Below are 24,566 nucleotides of genomic sequence, written 5' to 3'. Positions count from 1 at the left end.
ATCAAGAAATTGTCCCGAAATTAATGTTAGCCAATAAAATCTCAGTCTGGCCGGAAATTATGAGGTGGTGGGTGTTATATATATATTTTTTATGAAACTTTAATAAATAAAATTAAAATCTAAAGGTGATTATTCTGCCATGTCATTCTTGAATTCATCAAGAAAATCCATTCTTAATATGTAGCATTTTCCTTTCAAAAAAGACCCTTTCACGCGAAAGAAAAACAACAAATCTCGTGACAAGTCAAGATCAAAGACTACCATTAACAGCTAAACAATTTTGATTATTATAATCCCAACAGTAACCCAAACCCCTATTTATAAAGCCACTACATTCAATTGCATAACTAATCATAGAATCAAATCAACAACATCACTACAAAATAACAATCAATCAAAATGACCCAATTCTTCTATTACATTCTCCTTGCTATTATCTCACTTTTAACGCTAAAATTTCTATTAATCACAACAAGAAAACTCAAAAACCTTCCACCAGGTCCATCAAGTATTCCAATTATAGGCAACATTCATCAACTCAAACACCCTCTTCACCGCACCCTCCACACTCTCTCACAAAAATACGGCCAAGTCTTTTCCCTATGGTTCGGTTCACGTTTTGTCGTCGTTGTTTCATCACCTTCCGTCGTGCACGAATGTTTCACCAAAAACGACACCATTTTAGCAAACCGGCCACCTCTTCTCGCCGGCAAACACATTGGATACAACTACACGGCTGTCACCGTCGCTCCTTATGGCGATCACTGGCGTAATGTTCGTCGTATAATCTCCCTTGACGTTCTTTCAACACACCGTTTAAACTCCTTCTTACTTATTAGAAAAAATGAAATCATGAAACTCATGCAAGCCCTAGCTCGTAGTTCTAGTTCTAGCGACGGTTTTTCGAGAGTGGAGTTGAAAACGAAGCTTTCGGAGATGACTTTTAACACTATAATGAGAATGATATCTGGAAAGAGATATTATGGAGAGGATTGTGATGTTAGTGATGAAGAAGAAGCCAAGGGATTTAGGGAGATGATTAAGGAGATGGTATCTTTGGGTGGTTCAAGTAATCCTGGTGAATTTGTTGGGATTTTGAGGTGGTTTGATTTTGGTGGTTATGAAAAGAAGTTGATGAGGATTGCTAGAAGATTTGATGGGTTTTTGCAAGGATTGATTGATGAGCATAGGAGGAAGAAGGAGAAGGGGAATAACATGATTGATCATCTCTTGAATTTGCAAGAATCGCAACCGGAGTATTATACTGATCAAATCATCAAAGGGATTGTTCTGGTAAGCAATTTTTTATTTCTTTATACACTATTCAATATTTTTGATACCTACTTTTTAATGCCCCACTTCTAACTCACTTTTTTTTTTTTTTTTTTTTTAAGGTTCTAACTCACTTTCATATTTTTGCTTTTGACATTATATAATACTCCATCCGGTCACTATTATAAGCAAAATTCTATTTTTTAGATACATTGAATAGTTAATGTATCTGATCTTTATTATAAACTAGATACATTAATTATTGAATGTATCTAAAAAGTAAAGTTTTACTTATAATAATGACCGGAAGGAGTATATATATAGGGTCAAATTTTGAACTTCAAACATCCAATTCATTTATCTTAAAATCTTAAAAGTAAATTTTTAGCCACTAGACTAACGACAGAGCAAAAAAAATAGTTTGGATCGACTACCAAAATAAACAATAATATAAATATACAATATATATTTTAATTTAAAAGTCAATGATCTTTTAGTAATTTTTCTTATAATAAAAATTAAAAATCACGGTCCACCCAGACCCTATTAATGTGGCTCCGCCACCACACTAGGCCACTTGACAATTCATTGACACATCACTAATGAATTGTTGTTATTATTCAACTTTATTAAACCCAAAATTCGGTGGTAGAGGAAAATTTTATAAGTTGAAACTATATTTTTAGATATAGAACAAATTATTAAAACCAATAATTGATTTATGTGATAAGGGACTTCGTGCCTTTTAAATGAGCGGTCATGAGTTCGATTATGACATTTGGGTGTGGAGAAAGTTTAGTTGGGAGTAAAGAACTTAACTTATCTTTACAAATTATTTTATTTTAATTGCCAAAACTCAGCATAAGTGAAAATATTGATAATAAAGAATTTGTAATATCCTCTCGTAAATGAATATGTAATTTGAGAATTGAGACTATGTTTTTAGATTTAGAAATAAAGGACTAAAATCGTGAATAAGTAAAAATGGAAGATAAAAAATGTATTTAAGTCTATTCAAATTTTAAAATACTCGTACACAATGTACAAAATTATTTTCATTTTAAGGTTAATAGATCTTTATCCTCCTGTAATATAGGTCATTTTCGGTTTTTTTCTTGTAATATTTTTTTTTTGATTTGCCCCCTTGTAAAAAAAATTTGTTTTGATTTACCCCTTAGTAGGTCAAACAAAAACCAATTTTATTTTTTTTTTAAGAAATTTTCGTTTTTGTTTGGCCTATTAAGGGGTAAATCAAAACAATTTTTTTTTACAGAGGGTAAATAAAAAAAAAATTTACAGGGGAAAACCGAAAATGACCTATATTACAGGGGTAAAGACTTATTCCCTTCATTTTAATTACAAAATGAGGATTATGATTCTCTAGTTATGAAATTGGCTATTTCTAAACATCAGATGTATGCAATCAATCTAGTATGGGTGATTTTGCCTTTTAAAAATATCTAATGTGGGTGATCTATTTGACGTACTTTGAACTATGATGCTTGACCTGATTCTAGAGAACCTCATAACTCAACTCACCTAAACTTTTTGTTATAAAAAAAATCTAATGAAGAACCTCATAACTCAACTCACCTAAACTTTTTGTTATAAAAAGTCTAATGAATGAGCATAGTATAACTGGGAATTATTATGAATCATATCCAACCGGGTACCCTCTTTTATTAGTAAATTTTAATATTTTTCATTTATTTCTATTACTATAAAATTTACACGTATATCCAAACATTGAAAACTTGATTGTTGATTCAACACTTAAACAAGTGAATAATCGATAAAATCAAAGTACCTGTCAAAAAAACAAAATCGATAAAATCAAAGTAGCATTTAATTTTAATGGAAGGGTAACCAAAGATTTCACTCATCTTGAAATTGACTTTGTTTGACTTGACAGGTTATGATCCTTGGAGGGACAGAGACATCAGCTACAACTTTAGAATGGGCAATGTCTGCTTTACTAAATCATCCAGAAGTATTAAAGAAAGCAAGGGATGAAATAGATACAAACATAGGACATGATCACTTAGTAGAGGAGTCAGACATTTCAAAACTCCCCTACCTTCAAAATATAATCCACGAGACATTTCGATTGCATCCTGCATTTGCATTGTTGGCACCCCATTTTTCTTCACAAGATTGCACCATAGGAGGTTATAATGTCCCCAAGGGCACTATTTTGTTGGTTAATGCTTGGGCAATTCATAGAGATTCTCAGCTATGGAGTGACCCTACAAAATTCAAGCCAGAGAGATTTGATAAAGAAGGGGAAGCTGATAAGTTGATTCCATTTGGATTGGGAAGAAGGGCTTGTCCTGGAGCAAACTTAGGGCAACGTACAGTTAGTTTAACTTTGGCATTACTTATACAATGTTTTGATTGGAAAAGAATAAGCGAGGAGGAAATTGATATGACTGAAGGAAAAGGAGCCACTACTCCAAAGCTAATTCCCTTGGAGGCCATGTGTAAAGCTCGCTCAAATGTTATCAATAAGGTTTATCTAAAAGTTGATGAAAACATGTAAATGAAAATATATGTATGATTTTGTCAAAAGAAAAGAACATATATGTATGATAAATAAAATGTTGTGTTTTTTTCCCTCACCAAACACAATTTGTATTTGAATAAACATATAAAATTATAACTTGAGTAATTAGCGAGACAGAGATGTACACAATACAAAGGTATGCATCAATTTAAAGAAAGAAAGTCGATACGATCAGCCGCAGTTGCGGGTTCTGGGACATATCCCACCCAAAAACAGGATCCAAATTGTTTTGCTAAGCCAACAAGGCTATGGGCAACACCATTCTTACTTCTTTTAATGAACATAACGCCACAATTACAAAGATTTGACAAAATATCATTACAGTCAAGTATAATATTTTCAATATCAGCCAGGTTGACAGCACCTTGCATGCATTTCACAATGACATCCGCATCCATTTCCACCAAGAAATTGCCATTTTAGTCTGAAGCCAGAATCCACTATAGACACCATCGTAGCACCATTATTGCTACAACCATAGTAGGAGAAATTTCAATCTTCTCTAGCTTTGTTGCAGCAAACTTGGCATTCCCTTCACTATACCTCCAATTACCATCCCACATCCTATATGACCATCATTGATAACTTCTGCATCAAGTCAACATTCAGTTTCAGCATACCAAAGGGTGGAGGACACCATTTCTCAACAGGTTGTGCAGCAGGTGCTGCTGCCCCTTCAAATCTATTAGCACAGTTAAATTCATCAGTGAAATCAGCAGCTACTATGGCTATTTGCATAGGGTCAAAATGCTTTTTTTGAAACACCATTTGATTTTTACCCTGCCAAATTTTCCACAGTTATATAAAAAAATTGAGAGGCTAAGTGGTCTTTTTTGGATAACCACTCAATCATCCAATCCTTCAACGATAAGTGAGCTGGCACATGGATTCCTAAAATGGAGCTGAACCAGGTTTGTTGCGCTAACTTGCACCTCATGAGTAGATGGTCCCGACTTTCTTCTTCTACGAAGCAAAGAGGGGAATGGTGTCTATACTCAATCCTTTTCGCTTCGGTCTACATCTAGTAGGAAGGATGTCTCTAGCTAGTCTCCATAGAAAATAAATTATTATATTAAGTGTGTCTATAGTCCAAACCAACCAAACACGTTTTAACAGGGATTTTTCATTTTTCATGTCTCCAATGGTTCCAGTAGTTGATAAATCAAATTCCAAATATTTAAAAATAAAAAGAGAAACAAACAAACAAACAAGAAGAAGAATATTCAAAGCTGTCGACATAACCACAGTCCGCATCTTAAGTCTTCCTCAACTAAGTCTTCTTCATTGGTTCTCCTTCACACTTCTCCCATTCCCTACTTCTAAGAATTGCAACGAAGTTTAAAAATTCATTCAAACAAACACAACTTTGAACTCTCTCCCCAATGGCAATTCAACACTGTATCATTTTAGTTACTTTTCTTCTTCAATTCTCATCATTAAAATTCCCTTCACTTGGATATATACGATGAACAAGACATATACTTCATCAGTTGTGGATAAGATATCAACGTTACTGATACTGAATGTGTTATATATAAATTAATTATATTATCTAAAAACATATATTGTCTATGTATTGGAATCACAAATTTCTGATCAATTTCCATTATAAGAACGTCGTGACAAATCATACTACCAATTTGGACCTCATGAAAATTTCCATGGCCCTGGAAAGAGATATTTAGACTTTGGTCCCTTTTCATTTTGGCTGCATTATTATCAGCTTCTTAATTCATCCTCCACAACATTTGAATAAATAAATAAATTATTATAATAAGTGCGTCGAAAATCCAAACCAACCAATCATGTTTTAACGTACAGGGAAGTTCCATTTTTCATGTCTCAAATAGCTCCAGTAGTGGATAAATCAAATTCCAAATATTCATTCAAAAATATGAAGAGAAACAAATGAGGAAAAAGAAAATTCAAAGCTGACAGCTTAATCACAGTCCACAGCTTGAGTCTTCTTCTCATGCAAGTCTTCTTCATTGGTCCCCCTTCTCTTCTCCCACTCCCTACTTCTAACTTCTAACAATTTCATTCATAAATATCATCATAGCTTAAAAAAATCATTGAAACAAACACAATTTTCCTGTCTCTCTCCCAATGGCAATTCAACAGTCTATCATTTTACTTACTTTTCTTATTCAATTCTCATCATTACAATTTCCCTCACTTGGATTATACAATCCCCAACACACATACTTCATCAATTGCGGGTCAGATATCGAGGTGAATGAAACTAACAACCGTTATATTGGTGAATCAAACCGTAATTACCCGAAAACAAATTTCAGAAAAAGCTCCAAAGTAACAAGTCAATCATTAGTGCCTTCACCTCTCTACCAAACAGCAATGATATTCCATTCCAAATCTTCCTACGAATTTCCTACCGTACCAAACAATACTTACATGGTTCGTTTCCATTACTTTTCGTTCCCTTCACCAACTAAACTTTCCACTGCAAAATTCACCGTTTCCTTTCCCGGTTTCTCTCTGTTACAAAATTTTGATGTGAACAGCATCACAGACTCTGTTTTAATTAAAGAATATTTCTTTAAAATCACCCAAAAAAGATTCAAAATCACTTTCACACCTCAAACCTCATCATTCGCGTTTGTTAATGCAATGGAACTCATTATACTCCCCACTCATTTCATTTCCGAATCAGTGGCACGTTCCACTTACAATAAATCTAGTGTTCAAGCCTTATCTACTTACAGTGGCAGTTTACTCTCGCGAGCTTTGGAAACCATTCACCGTCTTAGCGTTGGTGGAGAAACCATCACAGGGGAAAACGATAGCTTATCAAGAAAGTGGTTACCAGATGACCGTTACATCACTAATCCACATAACGCTAAGAGTAGTTACTTTGGAGGTGAAATTAAACGCACTGCAGGAGATGAATCTGATGGTCCAAATTCAAATATACATATCGGTCCAGATGCTCTTTATACAAGTGCCAAAGAGAGTAAAAATGGTTCAAACGGTTTAAACATAAGTTGGAGTGTTCCTGTGGAGAAGAATATTGATCATTTCCTTAGGCTTCATTTTTGTGACATATTTAATGTACAGAGTCTACTTACAACCTTTCATCTCTACATTTATGACCATAATGTTATCCCTATAAATAATGACACAGATGTGTCTTCTCCTTATCATCATGATTTTGTGGTTCGTTCCGATGGCTCTGGGCTATTGAAAGTTACTGTGGTACCTATTACTGATACGGCAATATCTGCCAAACCGAACGCGTTTATGAACGGGCTAGAACTAATGAAAGTGATTGAACCATCAGGTTTAATCCCCTTTGATGATTTGGATTCCAATTCAAGGAAGATTCGTCTTCCGGTTGTGTTGGGTTCGGTTCTTGGAAGTTTAGCTCTAGTTTCTGTTGTTGTGGTTGTGTTTTTTAGGATTAGTAAAATCAGGAAACAAAGGCCTGTTGAGAATTCCGGTTTATTGGCGACTCCAGCTGCTGCAGGAGGGATATCCCTTAGAAGATTAACATATGGAAAAACATCTCAAGGCTCACCTTTACCTAACATAAACCTTGGCCTGAAAATCTCCTTGCTTGATCTTCAATTCGCAACAGAGAATTTTGATGCGGATAGGATAATCGGAAAAGGTGGTTTTGGAAATGTTTATAAGGGAGTTCTCAAGAATGGAATGAGTGTAGCAGTGAAAAGAAGGGCGCCGGGGTCAGGTCAAGGACTTCCTGAATTTCAAGCTGAGATAATGGTTTTGTCCAAGATTCGTCACATACACCTTGTTTCCTTAATTGGGTACTGTGATGAAGGGTATGAGATGATACTTGTTTATGAATACATGGAAAAAGGGACACTTGAAGGGAATTTGTCCAATAAAAATTTGCCTAGTTTTTTGACTTGGAAGCAAAGGCTTGAGATTTGTATTGGTGCTGCTAGAGGTCTTCATTACCTTCACAAAGGAGTAGCTGGCGGAATAATCCACCGTGATGTGAAATCCACCAACATATTGCTTGATGAGAATCTGGTAGCTAAAGTTGCTGATTTTGGTCTTTCAAAGGCAGGTCCTCTTGATCAACATTCTTATGTCAGCACAGGTGTTAAAGGAACTTTTGGGTATCTTGATCCTGATTACTTTAGATCACTACGCCTTACAGAAAAATCTGATGTTTATTCTTTTGGGGTGGTTCTACTTGAAGTGTTGTGTGCAAGACCAGCCATCGAGCTGTCTTGTCCAAGTGAGCAAGTCAATTTGGCTGAGTGGGGATTGCTGTGCAAAGACAAAGGGACACTTGAAGAGATTGTTGATCCTTCCATCAAGGCACAAATCAATCAAAACTCACTTCGAATATTTAGTGAGACCATGAAAAAATGCTTGCAAGATCGTGGTTGTGATAGGCCAACAATGGTTGATGTGACGTGGGACTTGGAATATGCTTTGCAGCTTCAGAGAGAACCACATGAGGATAGTTCTAGCAGTGCTTTTGCATCACTTCAATTGCCTCTTGTTCAGCGTCTACCTTCTTTGTCTACACTGGCTGAAGTGGATGGCACGTCTACTGGGAGGGTTGATGAAACTGAAAGTGCAGCGCTGACGATGCTAGACAGAATTTCATGTGAAGCAAATCAAGGTACAACAATCAACACGCAAGTGTCTTCGTGAGCTGTTAGCTCACTTCTCTTCTCTGTTTTGTCCTTGTTTCCTTGTATTCCCCCCCCCCCCCCCCCCCCAGTTATGGCTGTCGGTCTATTCTCAATTGCAATACAGTATTAATGTAATAAAACAATATTTATTTTTGAGTGGTTATTGGAAGATCTATGTATGATAGAATGTAGATACAATTTCAAATATGTTAAATTGCAATTTCAGTAATCATACTTGTAGTGTAGTATAATTGTTGAATCCTATGATAAGCCCTTGTAGCCTGCTCAGAGATGCACAAAATGCAAAGATGAATGCATAAGTCATATCAACTCGTGTAATCCTCCTCTATGTATCTAAACTTTTTTAATCCTAAAAAATTACAACGAGTAATGTACTAATGTTTAAACATTTTGCTTTTTTTTAACCATCTTTGCTGGAAAATTGACTTGCTTAGAATCAAAATGTTTGTTTAACTTTTGATTATACAATTGAAATTTGAAACTTCAAACTTAAACTTGAGCTTTTTATAATGTAAATTAATTATACACGCATAGGCTTTATCAATACTATAAAGCCTAAACTAAGAAAAGTTGTAATCAAATACAGGAGCTAATAATTTTTTGTACAATTAGGTCATTCTGTTATGCAACAGTTACTCAATTGTTAGTTATTGCTGACAAGATATTATATAAAGAAGTCCCTAAACCACTATAAACACTGAAACAGTATCACTTACAAAGCAAAATGCAGGTATTCCATCCAAACCGCAAACAAACAGATGTAAGCATGTAGGTAGGCAAGTGATCCTTTTCCGGATAGTCAGTAGTTCACCAAAAGCGTATAATATTTAGACTGAGCTCAATATGATTTATATTAGAAAATTGAAAGCAATTGAAGGCATTGGTTCAATTAAGTAGTAACACTTACATATATCACGCTGTGAAGCAATAAATAAAATGGAACTTAATGTTTACCTTTTCTTAAGCAACACAAAGCTTCCTATCTGAATCTCTTATCCAAACAGCAGTGTGACCAGAATACAGTACCTTCATTGCACATGCAAGAATTTCTTGGTCGTTCGAATTTCTCGCTCTTACTCGAAAGAAATTATATTTGTACAATCATTTTAGAAGAGAGAGAAAAAAGTTCTTTCAAAAGTTATCATGAAATTGTTCTCTTTTTATTCAAATTGCTCTCTTTTTATCCTCTCTTTTTATTGTACCAAATTGTTTAGCCGATCATTCAGAGTGTCTTCAACTTCTGGACTCGATGCTTGGAGATTGTGTTCGATACCAAACTGTTTAGTCATTTATTTAAAACGCCTTCACCTTTTGGGCTCGACGCTCAAGGGTTGTGCTCAATACCAAATATGTTAGTCCATAAGATTCTAGCCAGGGATATATTACTTAAAGATATATTTTGTATTCACAAATTTCCGATCTATTCCATTACAAGAACGTCGGGACAAATCAAACTACCACTTTGGACCTCATGAAAATTTCCGTTCCCTCCAAGGGATATTTAGACTCTAGTGCCTTTTAATTTTGTTGCATTATTAGCTGCTTCTTAATTCATTCTCTGCAGCATTGAATTGAACAAATAAATAAACTGTTATATTATATGCGTCTAAAATCCTAACTAACCAATCACGTCTTAACTTACAGGGAGCTTTCCTTTTCCATGTCTCAAAATATAGTTCTAGTGCTTGATAAATCAGTTTACACAAAAAAAAAAAAAAAACAAAGAAACAAACAAGGAAGAAGAAAATCCAAAGCTGAAGACTAAACCACACTCCACGGCTTAAGTCTTCCTCTTATCTCACTCCATTCTTCATTGGTTCCCCTTCACTACTGATAAGTTACAAGAATTTCAATCATCAATATCATCATAGCTTAAAAAATCATCAACCAAACAAAACTTTCCTCTCTCCCAATGGCAATTCAACACTCTATCATTTTACTTACTTTTTTTCTTCTTCAATTCTCATCACTACACTTCCCTGCACTCGGATACGATCATCAAGAGACATACTTCATCAATTGCGGATCAGATATCGACGTGAATGAAAATAATAACCTTTATATTGGTGAATCAAACCATGCTTACCCTAAAAAACTATTCAGCAAAAGAAGCTCCATAGAAACCAATCAATCATCAGTGCCTTCACCTCTTTACCAAACAGCAAGAATTTTCCATTTCAATTCCTCCTATGAATTCAAAACCATACCAAACAACACCTACATGGTACGTTTCCATTTCTTTTCATTCTCTTCACCAACTAAACTTTCCACTGCAAAATTCACTGTTTCAATTCCTGGTTTCCTTCAGTTACAAAATTTCAACGCTGAAAACACCACCAACTCTCCTTTAGTAAAAGAGTATTACGTTAAAAGCAACATAACCAGATTCAAAATCACTTTCATACCTCAAAAAGCATCATTTGCATTTGTTAATGCAATAGAACTCTTTATGCTCCCGGTTCATTTAATCCCCGATTCAGTCGCGCATTTCAATTACATCGGTTCTATTGGTCAAGGCTTAACTACTTACAGTGGTGGTTTACACTCACAACGAGCGTTGGAAACCAAACAACGTCTTAACGTTGGCGGTGATACCGTCACTAGAGAAACTGATAATTTATCGAGAGAATGGTTATCAGATCGAAGTTATATAACTAATCCACAAAATGCTAATAATTCCTTTTTTGGAGGTGAAATTAAACGCACTGTGGATGATGAATCTGATGGTCCAAATTCAAATAAATATATTGCTCCAGATAATGTTTATCAAACTGCCAAAGAGAGTAAAGACGGTGCAAAAGGTTTAAACATAAGTTGGAGTGTTCCTGTGGTGAAGAATATTGATCATTTCCTTCGGCTTCACTTTTGTGACATTTTTAATCCACAGACCGGTCTTACAACTTTCCGTCTTTTCATTTATGACACTTATGTTCAAAATATAAATAATGACGTAAATGTGTCATCTGAGTTGCATGCTCCTTATTATTATGATTTTGTGGTTCGTTCTGATGGCTCTGGGCTATTGAAGGTTACTGTGCAGCCTATTACTGATACGACAATCGCTGCTAAACCGAATGCGTTTTTGAACGGGCTAGAGCTAATGAAAGTGATTGAATTGTCAGGTCCAATTCCCCTTGATGATTTGGATTCGAGGAAGATTAGTCTTCCTGTGGTGGTGGGTTCGGTCGTTGGAGGTTTAGTTTTGGTTTCTGTTGTGGTTGTTTTGTTTGTTTGGATTAGTAAAATCAGGAAACAAAGGCCTTTTGAAAGTTCTGATTTGTTGCCAATTCCAACTGCTGTTGGAGGGATTTCTCATAGCACATTAACTTATGGAAAAACAACTCGAGGATCACCTTTACCTAATATAACCCTTGGCTTGAAAATCTCCTTGCTTGATCTTCAAATCGCCACGGAGAATTTTGATGCGAAGAGGATTATTGGAAAGGGTGGTTTTGGAAATGTTTATAAGGGAGTTCTCAAGAATGGAATGAATGTGGCAGTGAAAAGAAGTGTGCCGGGATCAGGTCAAGGACATCATGAATTTCAAACTGAGATAATCGTTTTGTCCAAGATTCGTCACAAACACCTTGTTTCCTTAATTGCATATTGTGATGAAAAAGGTGAGATGATACTTGTTTATGAGTACATGGAAAAGGGAACACTTAGAGAGAATTTGTACAATACAAATTTGCCTTGCTTGACTTGGAAGCAAAGGCTTGAGATTTGCATTGGTGCTGCTAGAGGTCTTCATTACCTTCACAAAGGAGTAGCTGGTGGAATAATCCACCGTGATGTGAAATCCACCAATATATTGCTTGATGAGAATCTTGTAGCTAAAGTTGCTGATTTTGGTCTTTCAAGGACAGGTCCTCTTGATCAACATTCTTATGTCAGCACATGTGTTAAAGGGACTTTTGGGTATCTTGATCCTGATTACTTCAGATCACAACAGCTTACAGAAAAATCTGATGTTTATTCTTTTGGGGTGGTTCTACTTGAAGTGTTGTGTGCAAGACCAGCCATCGAATTGTCTTGTCCAAGTGAGCAAATCAATTTGGCTGAGTGGGGATTGCTTTGCAAAGACAAAGGGATACTTGAAGAGATTGTTGATCCTTCCATCAAGGCACAAATTAATCAAAACTCACTTAGAATATTTAGTGAGACTGTGGAAAAATGCTTACAGGAGTATGGTTGTGATAGGCCAACAATGGTTGACGTGTTGTGGGACTTGGAATATGCTTTGCAGCTTCAGAGAGAACCACATGAGGATAGTTCTAGCAGTGCTTTTGCATCACTTCAATTGCCTCTTGTTCAGCGTCTACCTTCTTTGTCTACACTGGCTGAAGTGGATGGCACGTCTACTGGGAGGGTTGATGAAACTGAAAGTGCAGCGCTGACGATGCTAGACAGAATTTCATGTGAAGCAAATCAAGGTACAACAATCAACACGCAAGTGTCTCCGTGAGCTGTTTTTTAGATAGCTCACTTCTCTCCCCCCCACAGTTATGGCTGTCGGTCTATTCTCAATTGTAATACAGTATTAATGTAATAGAACAATATTTATTTTTAAGTGGTTATTTGAAGATCTATGTATGATAGAATGTAGATACAATTTCAAATATGTTAAATTACAATTTCAGTAATCATACTTGTAGTGTAGTATAATTGTTGAATCCTACGATAAGCCCTTGTAGCCTGATCAGAGATGCACAAAATACAAAGATGAATGCATAAGTCATATCAACTCGTGTAATCCTCCTCTATGTATCTAAACTTTTTTAATCCTAAAAAATTATAACGAGTAATGTACTAATGTTTAAACATTTTGCTTTTTTTTAACCATCTTTGCTGGAAAATTGACTTGCTCAGAATCAAAATGTTTTTTTAACTTTTGATTATACAATTGAAATTTGAAACTTCAAACTTAAACTTGAGCTTTTTATAATGTAAATTAATTATACACGCATAGGCTTTATCAATACTATAAAGCCTAAACTAAGAAAAGTTGCAATCAAATACAGGAGCTAATAATTTTTTGTACAATTAGGTCATTCTGTTATGCAACAGTTACTCAATTGTTAGTTATTGCTGACAAGATATTGTATAAAGAAGTCCCTAAACCACTATAAACACTGAAACAGTATCTCTTACAAAGCAAAATGCAGGTATTCCATCCAAACCGCAAACAAACAGATGTAAGCATGTAGGTAGGCAAAAGCATATAATACTATAGTTCCAAGTTTTGATAGATTGTTGATCTATGCAGTAGACCAAGTCACAAGCATCTTATGATTTATATTAGAAAATTGAAAGCAATTGAAGGCATTGGTTCAATTAAGAAATAACACTTGCATATATCACGCTGTGAAGCAATAAATAAAATGGAACTTAATGTTTACCTTTTCTTAAGCAACACAAAGCTTCCTATCTGAATCTCTTATCCAAACAGCAGTGTGACCAGAATACAGTACCTTCATTGCACATGCAAGAATTTCTTGGTCGTTCGAATTTCTCACTCTTACTCGAAAGAAATTATATTTGTACAATCATTTTAGAACAACCCTCTCATACTCACTCCTTCTCTCGCATTCTCTCTTTTTATTGTTTTTGTCACAAAAGAAGAGAGAAAAAAAAGTTCTTTCAAAAGTTATCATGAAATTGTTCTCTTTTTATTCAAATTGCTCTCTTTTTATCCTCTCTTTTTATTGTACCAAATAGTTTAGCCGATCATTCAGAGTGTCTTCAACTTCTGGACTCGACGCTTGGGGATTGTGTTCGATACCAAACTGTTTAGTATTCAATTATTTAAAATGCCTTCACCTTTTGGGCTCGACGCTCAAGGGTTGTGCTCGATACCAAATATGTTAGTCCATAAGATTGAGCTGATTCTAGCCAGGGATATATTACCTAAAAAGATATATTTTGTATTCACAAATTTCTGATCTATTCCATTACAAGAACGTTGGGACAAATCATACTACCACTTTGGACCTCATGAAAATTTCCATGCCCTCCAAGGGATATTTAGACTCTAGTGCCTTTCCATTTTGTTGCATTATTAGCTGCTTCTTAATTCATTCTCCGCAGCATTGAATTGAACAAATAAATAAATTTTTATATTAAGTGCGTCTAAAATCCTAACTAACCAATCACGTCTTAACTTACAGGGAGCTTTCCTTTTCCATGTCTCAAAATATAGTTCTAGTGCTTGATAAATCAGTTTACACAAAAAAAAAAAAAAAACAAAGAAACAAACAAGGAAGAAGAAAATCCAAAGCTGAAGACTAAACCACACTCCACGGCTTAAGTCTTCCTCTTATCTCACTCCATTCTTCATTGGTTCCCCTTCACTACTGATAAGTTACAAGAATTTCAATCATCAATATCATCATAGCTTAAAAAATCATCAACCAAACAAAACTTTCCTCTCTCCCAATGGCAATTCAACACTCTATCATTTTACTTACTTTTTTTCTTCTTCAATTCTCATCACTACACTTCCCTGCACTCGGATACGATCATCAAGAGACATACTTCATCAATTGCGGATCAGATATCGACGTGAATGAAAATAATAACCTTTATATTGGTGAATCAAACCATGCTTACCCTAAAAAACTATTCAGCCAAAGAAGCTCCATAGAAACCAATCAATCATCATCAGTGCCTTCACCTCTTTACCAAACAGCAAGAATTTTCCATTCCAATTCTTCCTACGAATTCAATACCAATCCAAACAAAACCTACATGGTACGTTTCCATTTCTTTTCGTCCTCTTCATCAACTAACCTTTCCTCTGCAAAATTCAACGTTTCAGTCCCTGGTTTCATTCTGTTACAAAATTTCAACTCTGAAAACACCACCAACTCTCCTTTAGTAAAAGAGTATTACGTTAAAATCATCAGAAAAAGATTCACAATCACTTTCACACCTCAAACATCATCATTTGCATTTGTTAATGCAATAGAACTCTTTATGCTCCCTGTTCATTTAATCCCCGAATCAATCGTGCGTTTCAATTACAATCAATCAACTGAACGAGGCCTATTTCATTATGGCCATAATTTACTCTCACGAGCTTTGGAAACCAAACATCGTCTTAACGTCGGTGGCCAAACAGTCGATAGAGGAACCGATACTTTATGGAGAGAATGGTTACCTGATGACAGTTATATAACTACTCCACAAAACGCTCAGAATAGTCCCTCTTTTGCAGGTATTAAAAGCATTGAAAATGATATAATTGATGGTATATACTCAAATATATATATTGCTCCAGATATTGTTTATCAAACTGCTAAAGAGAGTAAAAACGGTTCTAAAGGTTTAAACATAACTTGGAGTGTTCCTGTGGAGGAGAAGAATACTGATCATTTCCTTAGGCTTCATTTTTGCGACAATTTTAATCCACAGGGTCTACTTACAACCTTTAATCTTTACATTTATGACCGGTATGTTATGCCTATAAATAATTACACAGATGTGTATTCTCCTTATCATTATGATTTTGTGGTTCGTTCCGATGGCTCTGGGCTATTGAAGGTTACAATTGTACCTATTAATGATACGGAAATATCTGCCAAACTGAATGCATTTTTAAATGGGCTAGAACTAATGGAAGTGATTGAACAATCTAGTAAAATTCCCCCGGATGATATGGATTCAAAGGTTAGTCTTCCTGTGGTGGTGGGTTCGGTTGTTGGAGGTTTAGTTTTGGTTTCTATTGTGGTGGTTTTGTTTCTTTGGATTAGTAAAATCAGGAAACAAAGGCCTGTTGAAAGTTCTGATTTGTTGCCAATTCCAACTGCTGTTGGAGGGATTTCTCATAGAAAATTAACTTATGGAAAAACTACTCGAGGATCACTTTTACCTAATATAACCCTTGGCTTGAAAATCTCCTTGCTTGATCTTCAAATCGCCACGGAGAATTTTGATGCGAAGAGGATTATTGGAAAGGGTGGTTTTGGAAATGTTTATAAGGGAGTTCTCAAGAATGGAATGAATGTGGCGGTGAAAAGAAGTGTGCCGGGTTCAGGTCAAGGACATCATGAATTTCAAACTGAGATAATGGTTTTGTCCAAGATTCGTCACAAACACCTTGTTTCCTTAATTGCGTATTGTGATGAAAAAGGTGAGATGATACTTGTTTATGAGTACATGGAAAATGGGACACTTAGAGAGAATTTGTACAACACAAATTTGCCTTGCTTGACTTGGAAGCAAAGGCTTGAGATTTGTACTGGTGCTGCTAGAGGTCTTCATTATCTTCACAAAGGAGTAGCTGGCGGAATAATCCACCGTGATGTGAAATCCACAAATATATTGCTTGATGAGAATCTTGTAGCTAAAGTTGCTGATTTTGGTCTTTCAAGGACAGGTCCTCTTGATCAACATTCTTATGTCAGCACATGTGTTAAAGGGACTTTTGGGTATCTTGATCCTGATTACTTTAGATCACAACAGCTTACAGAAAAATCTGATGTTTATTCTTTTGGGGTGGTTCTACTTGAAGTGTTGTGCGCAAGACCAGCCATCGAATTGTCTTGTCCAAGTGAGCAAATCAATTTGGCTGATTGGGGATTGCTTTGCAAAGAGAAAGGGATACTTGAAGAGATCGTTGATCCTTCCATCAAGGCACAAATTAATCAAAACTCACTAAGAATATTTAGCGAGACTGTGGAAAAATGCTTACACGATTATGGGTGTGATAGGCCAACAATGGTTGATGTGTTGTGGGACTTGGAATATGCTTTGCAGCTTCAGAGAGAACCGCACGAGGATAGTTCTAGCAGTGCTTTTGCATCACTTCAATTGCCTAATGTTCAGCGTCTACCTTCTCTGTCTATACTGTCTGAAGTGAATGGCACATCTACTGGGAGGGTTGATGAATCTGAAAGTGCAGCATTGATGATGCTAGATAGATTTTCATGCGAAGCAAATCAAGGCACAGTAGTCAACACAGAAATGTCTCCAACGGAGGAGCTGTTTCATTAGATAGCTCGCCTCTCTGTTTTGTCCTTGTGTCTTTGTATTTTCAATTGTTTCGCCTCTCTGTCACCGTTCTTAACTCAATCTCTCCATTTCATCTCAATCCGTGTTGCTTCACAATTGAAGGTGTGTCTTTTTTTGTTTTTGCTTCTTCAATTTCTGGTATTAATTGTTTGCATTTAGGGATATTTGAGTTTTATATGGTTTTGGTAAAGAGATTGGGTTAGGGTTAAGAAGGTTTTTTTAGTTTTGTACACATGCATATGCTTGTTGAGAAAGAAGGTTCTGCTTAACCTTGTGCTGATTAGCTTCTTTGTTTTTAGATGTTGGGTTAGTCTCTTATTAAATCCATATTTTTGCTAATTAGTTTGTTAGATTCATTTGGACTTGATGATTGTGGTGGTTATTGTTTTATTGAAGGCTTGTTTTAATTTGTTTATTTGAGATTCTCTACTAGCCTTAGAATTTATGAAATTGTCTAGGAGAGATTATTGAAACAACCTTGTTTCCTTAGTTATGGTTGTTTGATATATTCTCAATTGTAAGATTATAAATGGAATAAAACAATAATAATTTTTGGGTGGTTATATGAAGATCTATGTATGATAAAATGCAGTGCTTTGCTTCCACCCTAAAAACAATTTTGTTTAAATAAGCATGTTAAGTTGCAACTTGAGTAATCATACCTGTGGTGTAGTATAATTGCTGAATCCTATGGTAAGCCCTTTTAGCCTGGCAACACCTCATGAAGGATTCTTGAGAGAAAGAGAGATACATAAAATACAAAGATGAATGCATCAAGTCATATCAACATCATGTTTCCTTTTATTGTGTAATCCTCCTCTTTTTATCTGAACTATTTTATTTGTCAAAAATTATAATGAATAATGTTTAAACATTTTGTTTTCCTTTAACCATCTTTGCTGGAAAATCATCTTGCTCAGATTCTGAATGTTCGTTCAATATTATTTTATGTAAGACTTAAATATAGCCAAGTTGAGCCTAACACTAAGAACATTGAGCTCAATTAACTTTTGATTATACAATTGAAACTTCAAGCTTAAACTTGAGCTTTTTGTAATATAAATTAAGTATGCATGCATAGGCTTTATCGATACTACAAAGCCTAAACTAAAAAAAGTTCTAATTAGGTTCCTAATATATTTTTAATTTTTTGTAAATAGGTCAATACACTGATGTTAATCAACTGTTAGTGTTGGCGAGGCATATTATATAAATAGGTACCTAAACATGCAGAAACAGTGTCTCTTACAATACAAAACAAATGCTGGTTCCATCCCAGCCACAAACAAAGAGATGATCCATGCCTTTCAACTTCTACTATAAGGTCAAGCCTCTTGCAAAAAGTGGAAACACAAAAAGTATACACGGTTTGCTAAGTTAATGGGGATGATCCAGATTATTACATAGCAGTTACATGTAATATTTCAAGAGCACAAAATACTATAGTTCCAAGAATTGATAGATTGTTGATCTATGTAGTAGATCACGTCACAAGCATCTTGTGAAATTATTCTTAAAAGCCAAAAATGTTTCGCATCAGTGACACACTCAAGCAAGAATTGTTCATAGTCCAAAGTCCAAGAAATGTTTGATTCTCCATAGGTAAATATATAAATATTATTAAATTAAGAAGAAAAACAAATAATATCATATCATATAATATAATATATCATGCTGTGAAGCAATAGATAAACTGGAAGTTAAATGTTTTACCTTACTTTGATATCCTGACTCTGGCTTCCCATCTGAATCTCTTAATAAAACAGCAGTGTGACAAGAAAAACAGCAGTGTGACAAAAACATGGTACCTTCGTCGCACACGCAATCTCATCACACACGGAGGCCGCACATTGCAGTTCTTCTCATGTAAGGTCTTGACCGTTTGAATTTCAATGTTTCGATTGGAAAGGAATAAGTGAGAAAGAAATTGATATGACTTAAGGAAAGGAGCCACTACTCTAAATCCAATTCCCTTAGAGGCCATGTGTATAGCTTGCTCAAATGTTATCATAAAGGTTTTTCTAAAAGCCGATGAAAAAAATGCAAATGGAATAAATCAATAATCACTGTAGAGTATGATAGTGGCTTTCTTCCACCCAAAACACAATTTGTGTTCAAATAAGCATGTTAAATTGCAACTTCAGTAATCATTGATACAAAGAGATGTTCACAGTATAAAAGTGTACGCATCAACATCATGTTTTCCGATATTGTGTAATCCTTCTCTCTTTGTTTTTTATATAAACTTTTTTTTTTTGTAAAAAATATAATGAATAACATTTAAACATTTTGTTTTCTTTTAACCATCCTTCCTTGCTGGAAAATCCACTTACTCAAAATGTTCATTACATATTATTTTATTTAAGAATTAAGTATGTTCAAGTTGAGCCTAACACTAATAACACTGAGCACAAATACAATTGTAACTTCAAGCTTGTACAGCAACTTCAAGCTTGTACGGTACCATATTATATGGCATTCAGGGCGTCGTCACATTTTGAACTCAAAGTTCGGGGTTGTGTTCGGTATAAAACAGGTAAGTTGTTTGGTTATTCCGAGCACCTTTGCCCTTTGGATGCTAGAGGTTGTGTCTGGCACCAAATATCTTGGTCCATAACATAAGATTGGGCTGATACTGTGTTGGGATAAATGAGTGTGTCTAATATAAAAGTATACATGTATAGTGTTAATTATTGCTTTTGGACTGCATTACGTGGCTGATTTATCTTTATTTTCTATTGTTTCAGTTTTTTTATTTTAGTCAATAAGTGGTACCTACACTTTAGGAGAAAGCAGTTGTTGTTATCCCACGTTCCTAATTTAGTGGTGATGTAGTTGTGCTCTGTTTTGTTTTTGTGAAACACTATTAAGTGTATTGTTTTAGTGAAATTAATGATATCAATCTCCCATTACATTTCAACGTACTCTTCCCTGTCTATCATATTATTTTTCATTTATACCAAATAACCAACAAATTGGCACCAGAGCTATCATTTTACGGGACCTGTGAAAATGGAAACTGAAACAAGTTTCTCACAAGTTGCTCCTCCTGTCTTTGATGGGGAGAACTATGACCTTTGGGCAGTAAGAATGGAGTCTTACCTGGAGGCTTTGGATGTTTGGGAGGCCGTTGAAGAGGATTATGAAGTTCCTCCGCTGCAGAATAATCCTACCATGGCTCAGTTAAAATATCACAAGGAGAGAAAAACTCGGAAAGCAAAGGCAAAATCAGTTCTTTTCTCCTGTGTTTCACAAAATGTTTTCACCAGAATTATGACCCTCAAAACAGCAAAAGAAATATGGGACTATTTGAAGGAAGAATACGCAGGGGATGAGAGGATTCGAGGCATGCAAGTACTGAACTTGATGAGGGAATTTGAGATGCAGAAAATGAAAGAGTCTGAGACAATCAAAGATTACTCTGACAGATTGCTTTCTATTGCAAACAAGGTTAGGTTACTCGGCACTCAATTCGCTGATTCTAGAATTGTTGAAAAAATTCTGGTTACAGTGCCTGAGAGATATGAAGCATCAATAACCACCTTGGAGAACACAAAAGACTTGTCTAAGATCACCTTAGCAGCAGTGTTGCATGCGATGCAGGCTCAAGAGCAACGAAGGCTTATGAGGCAAGATCATGTGGTTGAAGGTGCTTTACCAGCCAAGCATCATGTAGTTGGAAGTACTGCAGGCAACCAAAGCAAAGATAAAGGTAAAAAGAAGAATTACCCACCTTGCGAGCACTGTGGTAAAATGGGTCATCCACCGTTCAGATGTTGGAGAAGACCGGACGCAAAGTGCAGCAAGTGCAATCAGCTTGGACATGAAGCTGTGATTTGCAAAGGAAAATTTCAACAACTTGAAGTCAAAGCCCAGGTTGTAGAGCAAGATGAAGAAGATCAAATGTTTGTGGCAACATGTTTTTCATCTAAGAGTAGTTCAGAATGCTGGCTGATTGACCGTGGTTGTACAAACCACATGACATATGATAAAACCATCTTCAAAGATTTAAAGCCAACTCATATCTCAAAAATCAGAATTGGCAACGGTGTCTATATTCCTGCAAAAGGAAAAGGAACCATCGTAATTTCAACGAGTTCAGGTATAAAAACAATCTCAGATGTTCTTTATGTACCTGATATTGATCAAAATCTGCTAAGTGTTGGTCAATTATTAGAAAAAGGGTTTAAAGTATCTTTCGAAAATCAACTTTGTCTCATCTTTGACATCACTGGTCGGGAGATTCTTAGGGTCAAAATGAGAGGTAAAAGCTTCTCATTTGATCCAATTGAGGAGGAGCAGATCGCTTATTTCACTCAAGTCAGTCCCACTAAACTTTGGCACAAGCGACTCGGTCACTGTCATATTCAAAGTATGTTGAACTTGAAGAAGAAAGACATGTCAAGAGGTCTACCGGTACTTTCTGATCATTTGCCAAACTGCAATGCTTGCCAGTTTGGTAAACAAAACAGAATTCCATTTCCCAAAACTGTTTGGAGAGCCACTAAAAAGCTTCAACTCATTCACACAGATGTTGCAGGACCTCAAAGAACTCCATCATTACAAGGTAGCCTATACTTTATTCTTTTCATAGACGACTTTACAAGAATGTGTTGGATTTATTTCTTGAAATTCAAGCATGAAGTGGCTGGAGTATTTTTAAAGTTTAAGAAGATGGTGGAAACTCAAAGTGGCTCCAAGATTCAATTTCTAAGGTCTGATAATGGCAAGGAGTATACATCAGCACAATTTAATTTATTTTGCGAAGAAGCTGGAATTGAACATCAACTGACAGCTCCTTACACTCCCGAACAAAATGGAGTTAGTGAAAGGAGAAATAGATCAGTAATGGAGATGGCTAGATGTATGTTACATGAGAAGGAATTGCCTAAACAATTTTGGGCAGAAGCGGCAAATACGGCGGTTTTTCTTCAAAATCGACTTCCAACCAAGGCTTTACAAGATAAAACTCCTTTTGAAGCATGGTATGAGTATAAGCCTTCACTAACCTTTCTTAAAGTGTTTGGTTGTGTTTGTTTTGCACATGTTCCAAAGGTTAAGCGTGACAAACTTGACAAAAAAGCACTTCCGGGCATTTTTGTGGGATACAGTTCAGTTTCAAAGGCTTACAAAGTGTATCATCCTCAAACCGAAACACTGACTATAACTAGAGATGTACATTTCAACGAAGACCAGCAATGGGACAGGAAGAATCTACCGAAAACATCTGGATCTCTAAGCATTATTGAAGATACTCATCCTGAAAAGCAAACAACCGAGTTGTGTCTGAATGAATTAGAAGATGATCCCTCCATTAGAGGCACAAGGCTGCTGTCAGACATATTTCAAAGATGTAATGTAGCAATATGTGAGCCTTCTTGCTGCGAGGAAGCACGAAAAGATCCAAAATGGAAAAATGCAATGGAGGAGGAGATGTCAATGATACAAAAAAACAAAACATGGGAGCTGGTTGAAAAGCCTCAAGATAGAAAAGTCATTGGAGTTAAATGGGTTTTCAGAACAAAGCTCAATGTTGATGGCTCAATCAATAAATATAAGGCCAGACTCGTAGTTAAAGGGTATGCACAAATTTTTGGTGTTGATTATTCCGACACTTTTGCACCTGTATCCAGATTAGACACAATTAGATTGGTGTTAGCAGTTGCTGCTCAAAGGGGCTGGAAAGTATTCCAGTTAGATGTCAAATCAGCTTTTTTGAATGGAGTTTTACAAGAAGAGATATATGTGGAGCAGCCCGAGGGATTTGTGATGCAAGGTGAAGAAGATAAAGTCTATCTATTGAAAAAAGCCCTTTATGGGTTAAAACAAGCACCAAGGGCTTGGTACAGCAGGATAAATGATCACTTAATGAGTATAGGCTTTGTAAAAAGTTTATCTGAGTCCACTCTTTACGTGAAACATGCAGGAAATAATATTCTCATAGTTTCTCTCTATGTTGATGATCTTTTAATGACTGGAGATGATACAAGGTTGGTTGAGCAATTCAAACAAGAAATGATGCAAGCATTTGAAATGATAGATCTTGGTCTTATGACATATTTTCTTGGAATTGAGATCAAACAAAGTGACAATGAAGTGTTCATCTGCCAAAAAAAATATGCAAAGGAAATATTGAGAAAATTCCAGATGGAGGAGTGTAAGGCAGTTAGCACACCAATGAACCAAAAGGAGAAGTTGAGCAAGGAAGATGGTGCTGATAAAGTTGACGAAGGATGCTACATGAGTCTGATCGGATGTTTAATGTATCTCACTGCAACAAGACCGGACATTTTATCTGCTGTAAGTCTCCTCTCTCGCTTTATGCATTGTGCTAGTGAAATACATTTAGTAGCAGCAAGAAGAATATTGAGATATGTTAAAGGCACGGTTGATTATGGTGTCAAATATGAGAGTTGTCAAAATTTCAAGCTGTGTGGATTCTTTGATAGTGACTGGGCTGGATCTATTGATGACATGAAGAGCACTTCAGGATATTGTTTCAGTATAGGCTCTGGAATTTTTTCATGGTGCACAAAGAAGCAGGAAACAGTAGCACAGTCCACTGCAGAAGCTGAGTTCATAGCAGCAACAGCAGCCGTAAATCAAGTTTTGTGGTTAAAGAAGATTTTATGTGATTTGCATCTTCAACAGAATCATAAAATAGAAGTTTTTATTGACAACCAGGCAGCAATTGCAATTTCAAAGGATCCAGTGTGTCATGGGAAGACTAAACATTTTAACATCAAGCTCTACTTCTGAAGAGAGATGCAGCAAAATGGAGAAGTGACTTTGGTTTATTGCAAGTCAGAGGATCAATTAGCAGATATGTTTACAAAGCCACTTTCTGTCAGCAAGTTTGAGTTTTTAAGGCAAAAAGTTGGAGTTTGCAGATCCTAAAGCAAGGAGGAGTGTTAATTATTGCTTTTGGACTGCATTACGTGGCTGATTTATCTTTATTCTCTATTGTTTCAGTTTTTTTATTTTAGTCAATAAGTGGTACCTACACTTTAGGAGAAAGCAGTTGTTGTTATCCCACGTTCCTAGTTTAGTGGTGATGTAGTTGTGTT

At 35.7% G+C, this 24,566-nt stretch overlaps 2 protein-coding genes and 3 pseudogenes across 4 annotated transcripts; all 5 read left to right on the top strand.

Moving 5' to 3' along the window:
* Positions 1-349: 349 nt before the first annotated feature.
* On the top strand, positions 350-3,895 carry LOC146901123 (cytochrome P450 81E8-like). The gene is made up of 2 exons (XM_085734077.1): positions 350-1,293; positions 3,185-3,895. Exons 1-2 carry the CDS (start codon positions 400-402, stop codon positions 3,809-3,811), a joined length of 1,521 nt encoding a protein of 506 aa, XP_085590203.1. The 5' UTR covers positions 350-399; the 3' UTR covers positions 3,812-3,895.
* A 1,173-nt stretch (positions 3,896-5,068) lies between these two features.
* LOC146901122 (putative receptor-like protein kinase At2g23200) lies at positions 5,069-8,625 on the top strand. The gene is made up of 2 exons (XM_085734073.1): positions 5,069-5,295; positions 6,023-8,625. The coding sequence occupies exons 1-2, from the start codon at positions 5,218-5,220 to the stop codon at positions 8,483-8,485; spliced, it is 2,541 nt and encodes an 846-aa protein (XP_085590199.1). The 5' UTR covers positions 5,069-5,217; the 3' UTR covers positions 8,486-8,625.
* Positions 8,626-10,188: 1,563 nt separating this feature from the next.
* LOC146901121 (putative receptor-like protein kinase At2g23200 pseudogene) lies at positions 10,189-13,123 on the top strand (annotated as a pseudogene). The gene has a single exon (XR_015022188.1). The product of XR_015022188.1 is annotated as a putative receptor-like protein kinase At2g23200 pseudogene (transcript).
* A 1,534-nt stretch (positions 13,124-14,657) lies between these two features.
* Positions 14,658-19,038, top strand: LOC146901120 (putative receptor-like protein kinase At5g24010 pseudogene; annotated as a pseudogene). Its single transcript, XR_015022187.1, has 2 exons — positions 14,658-17,601; positions 18,660-19,038. The product of XR_015022187.1 is annotated as a putative receptor-like protein kinase At5g24010 pseudogene (transcript).
* A 1,462-nt stretch (positions 19,039-20,500) lies between these two features.
* Positions 20,501-24,535, top strand: LOC146901119 (uncharacterized; annotated as a pseudogene).
* Positions 24,536-24,566: the final 31 nt, after the last annotated feature.

The sequence above is a fragment of the Medicago sativa genome, chromosome 8 (assembly GCF_051527215.1).
Source record: "Medicago sativa cultivar Bolivia chromosome 8, Bolivia_mono, whole genome shotgun sequence".
NCBI lineage: Eukaryota > Viridiplantae > Streptophyta > Magnoliopsida > Fabales > Fabaceae > Medicago > Medicago sativa.
The sequence above is the reverse complement of the archived record's forward strand: the minus strand, read 5'-3'. Positions and strand labels throughout refer to the sequence as shown.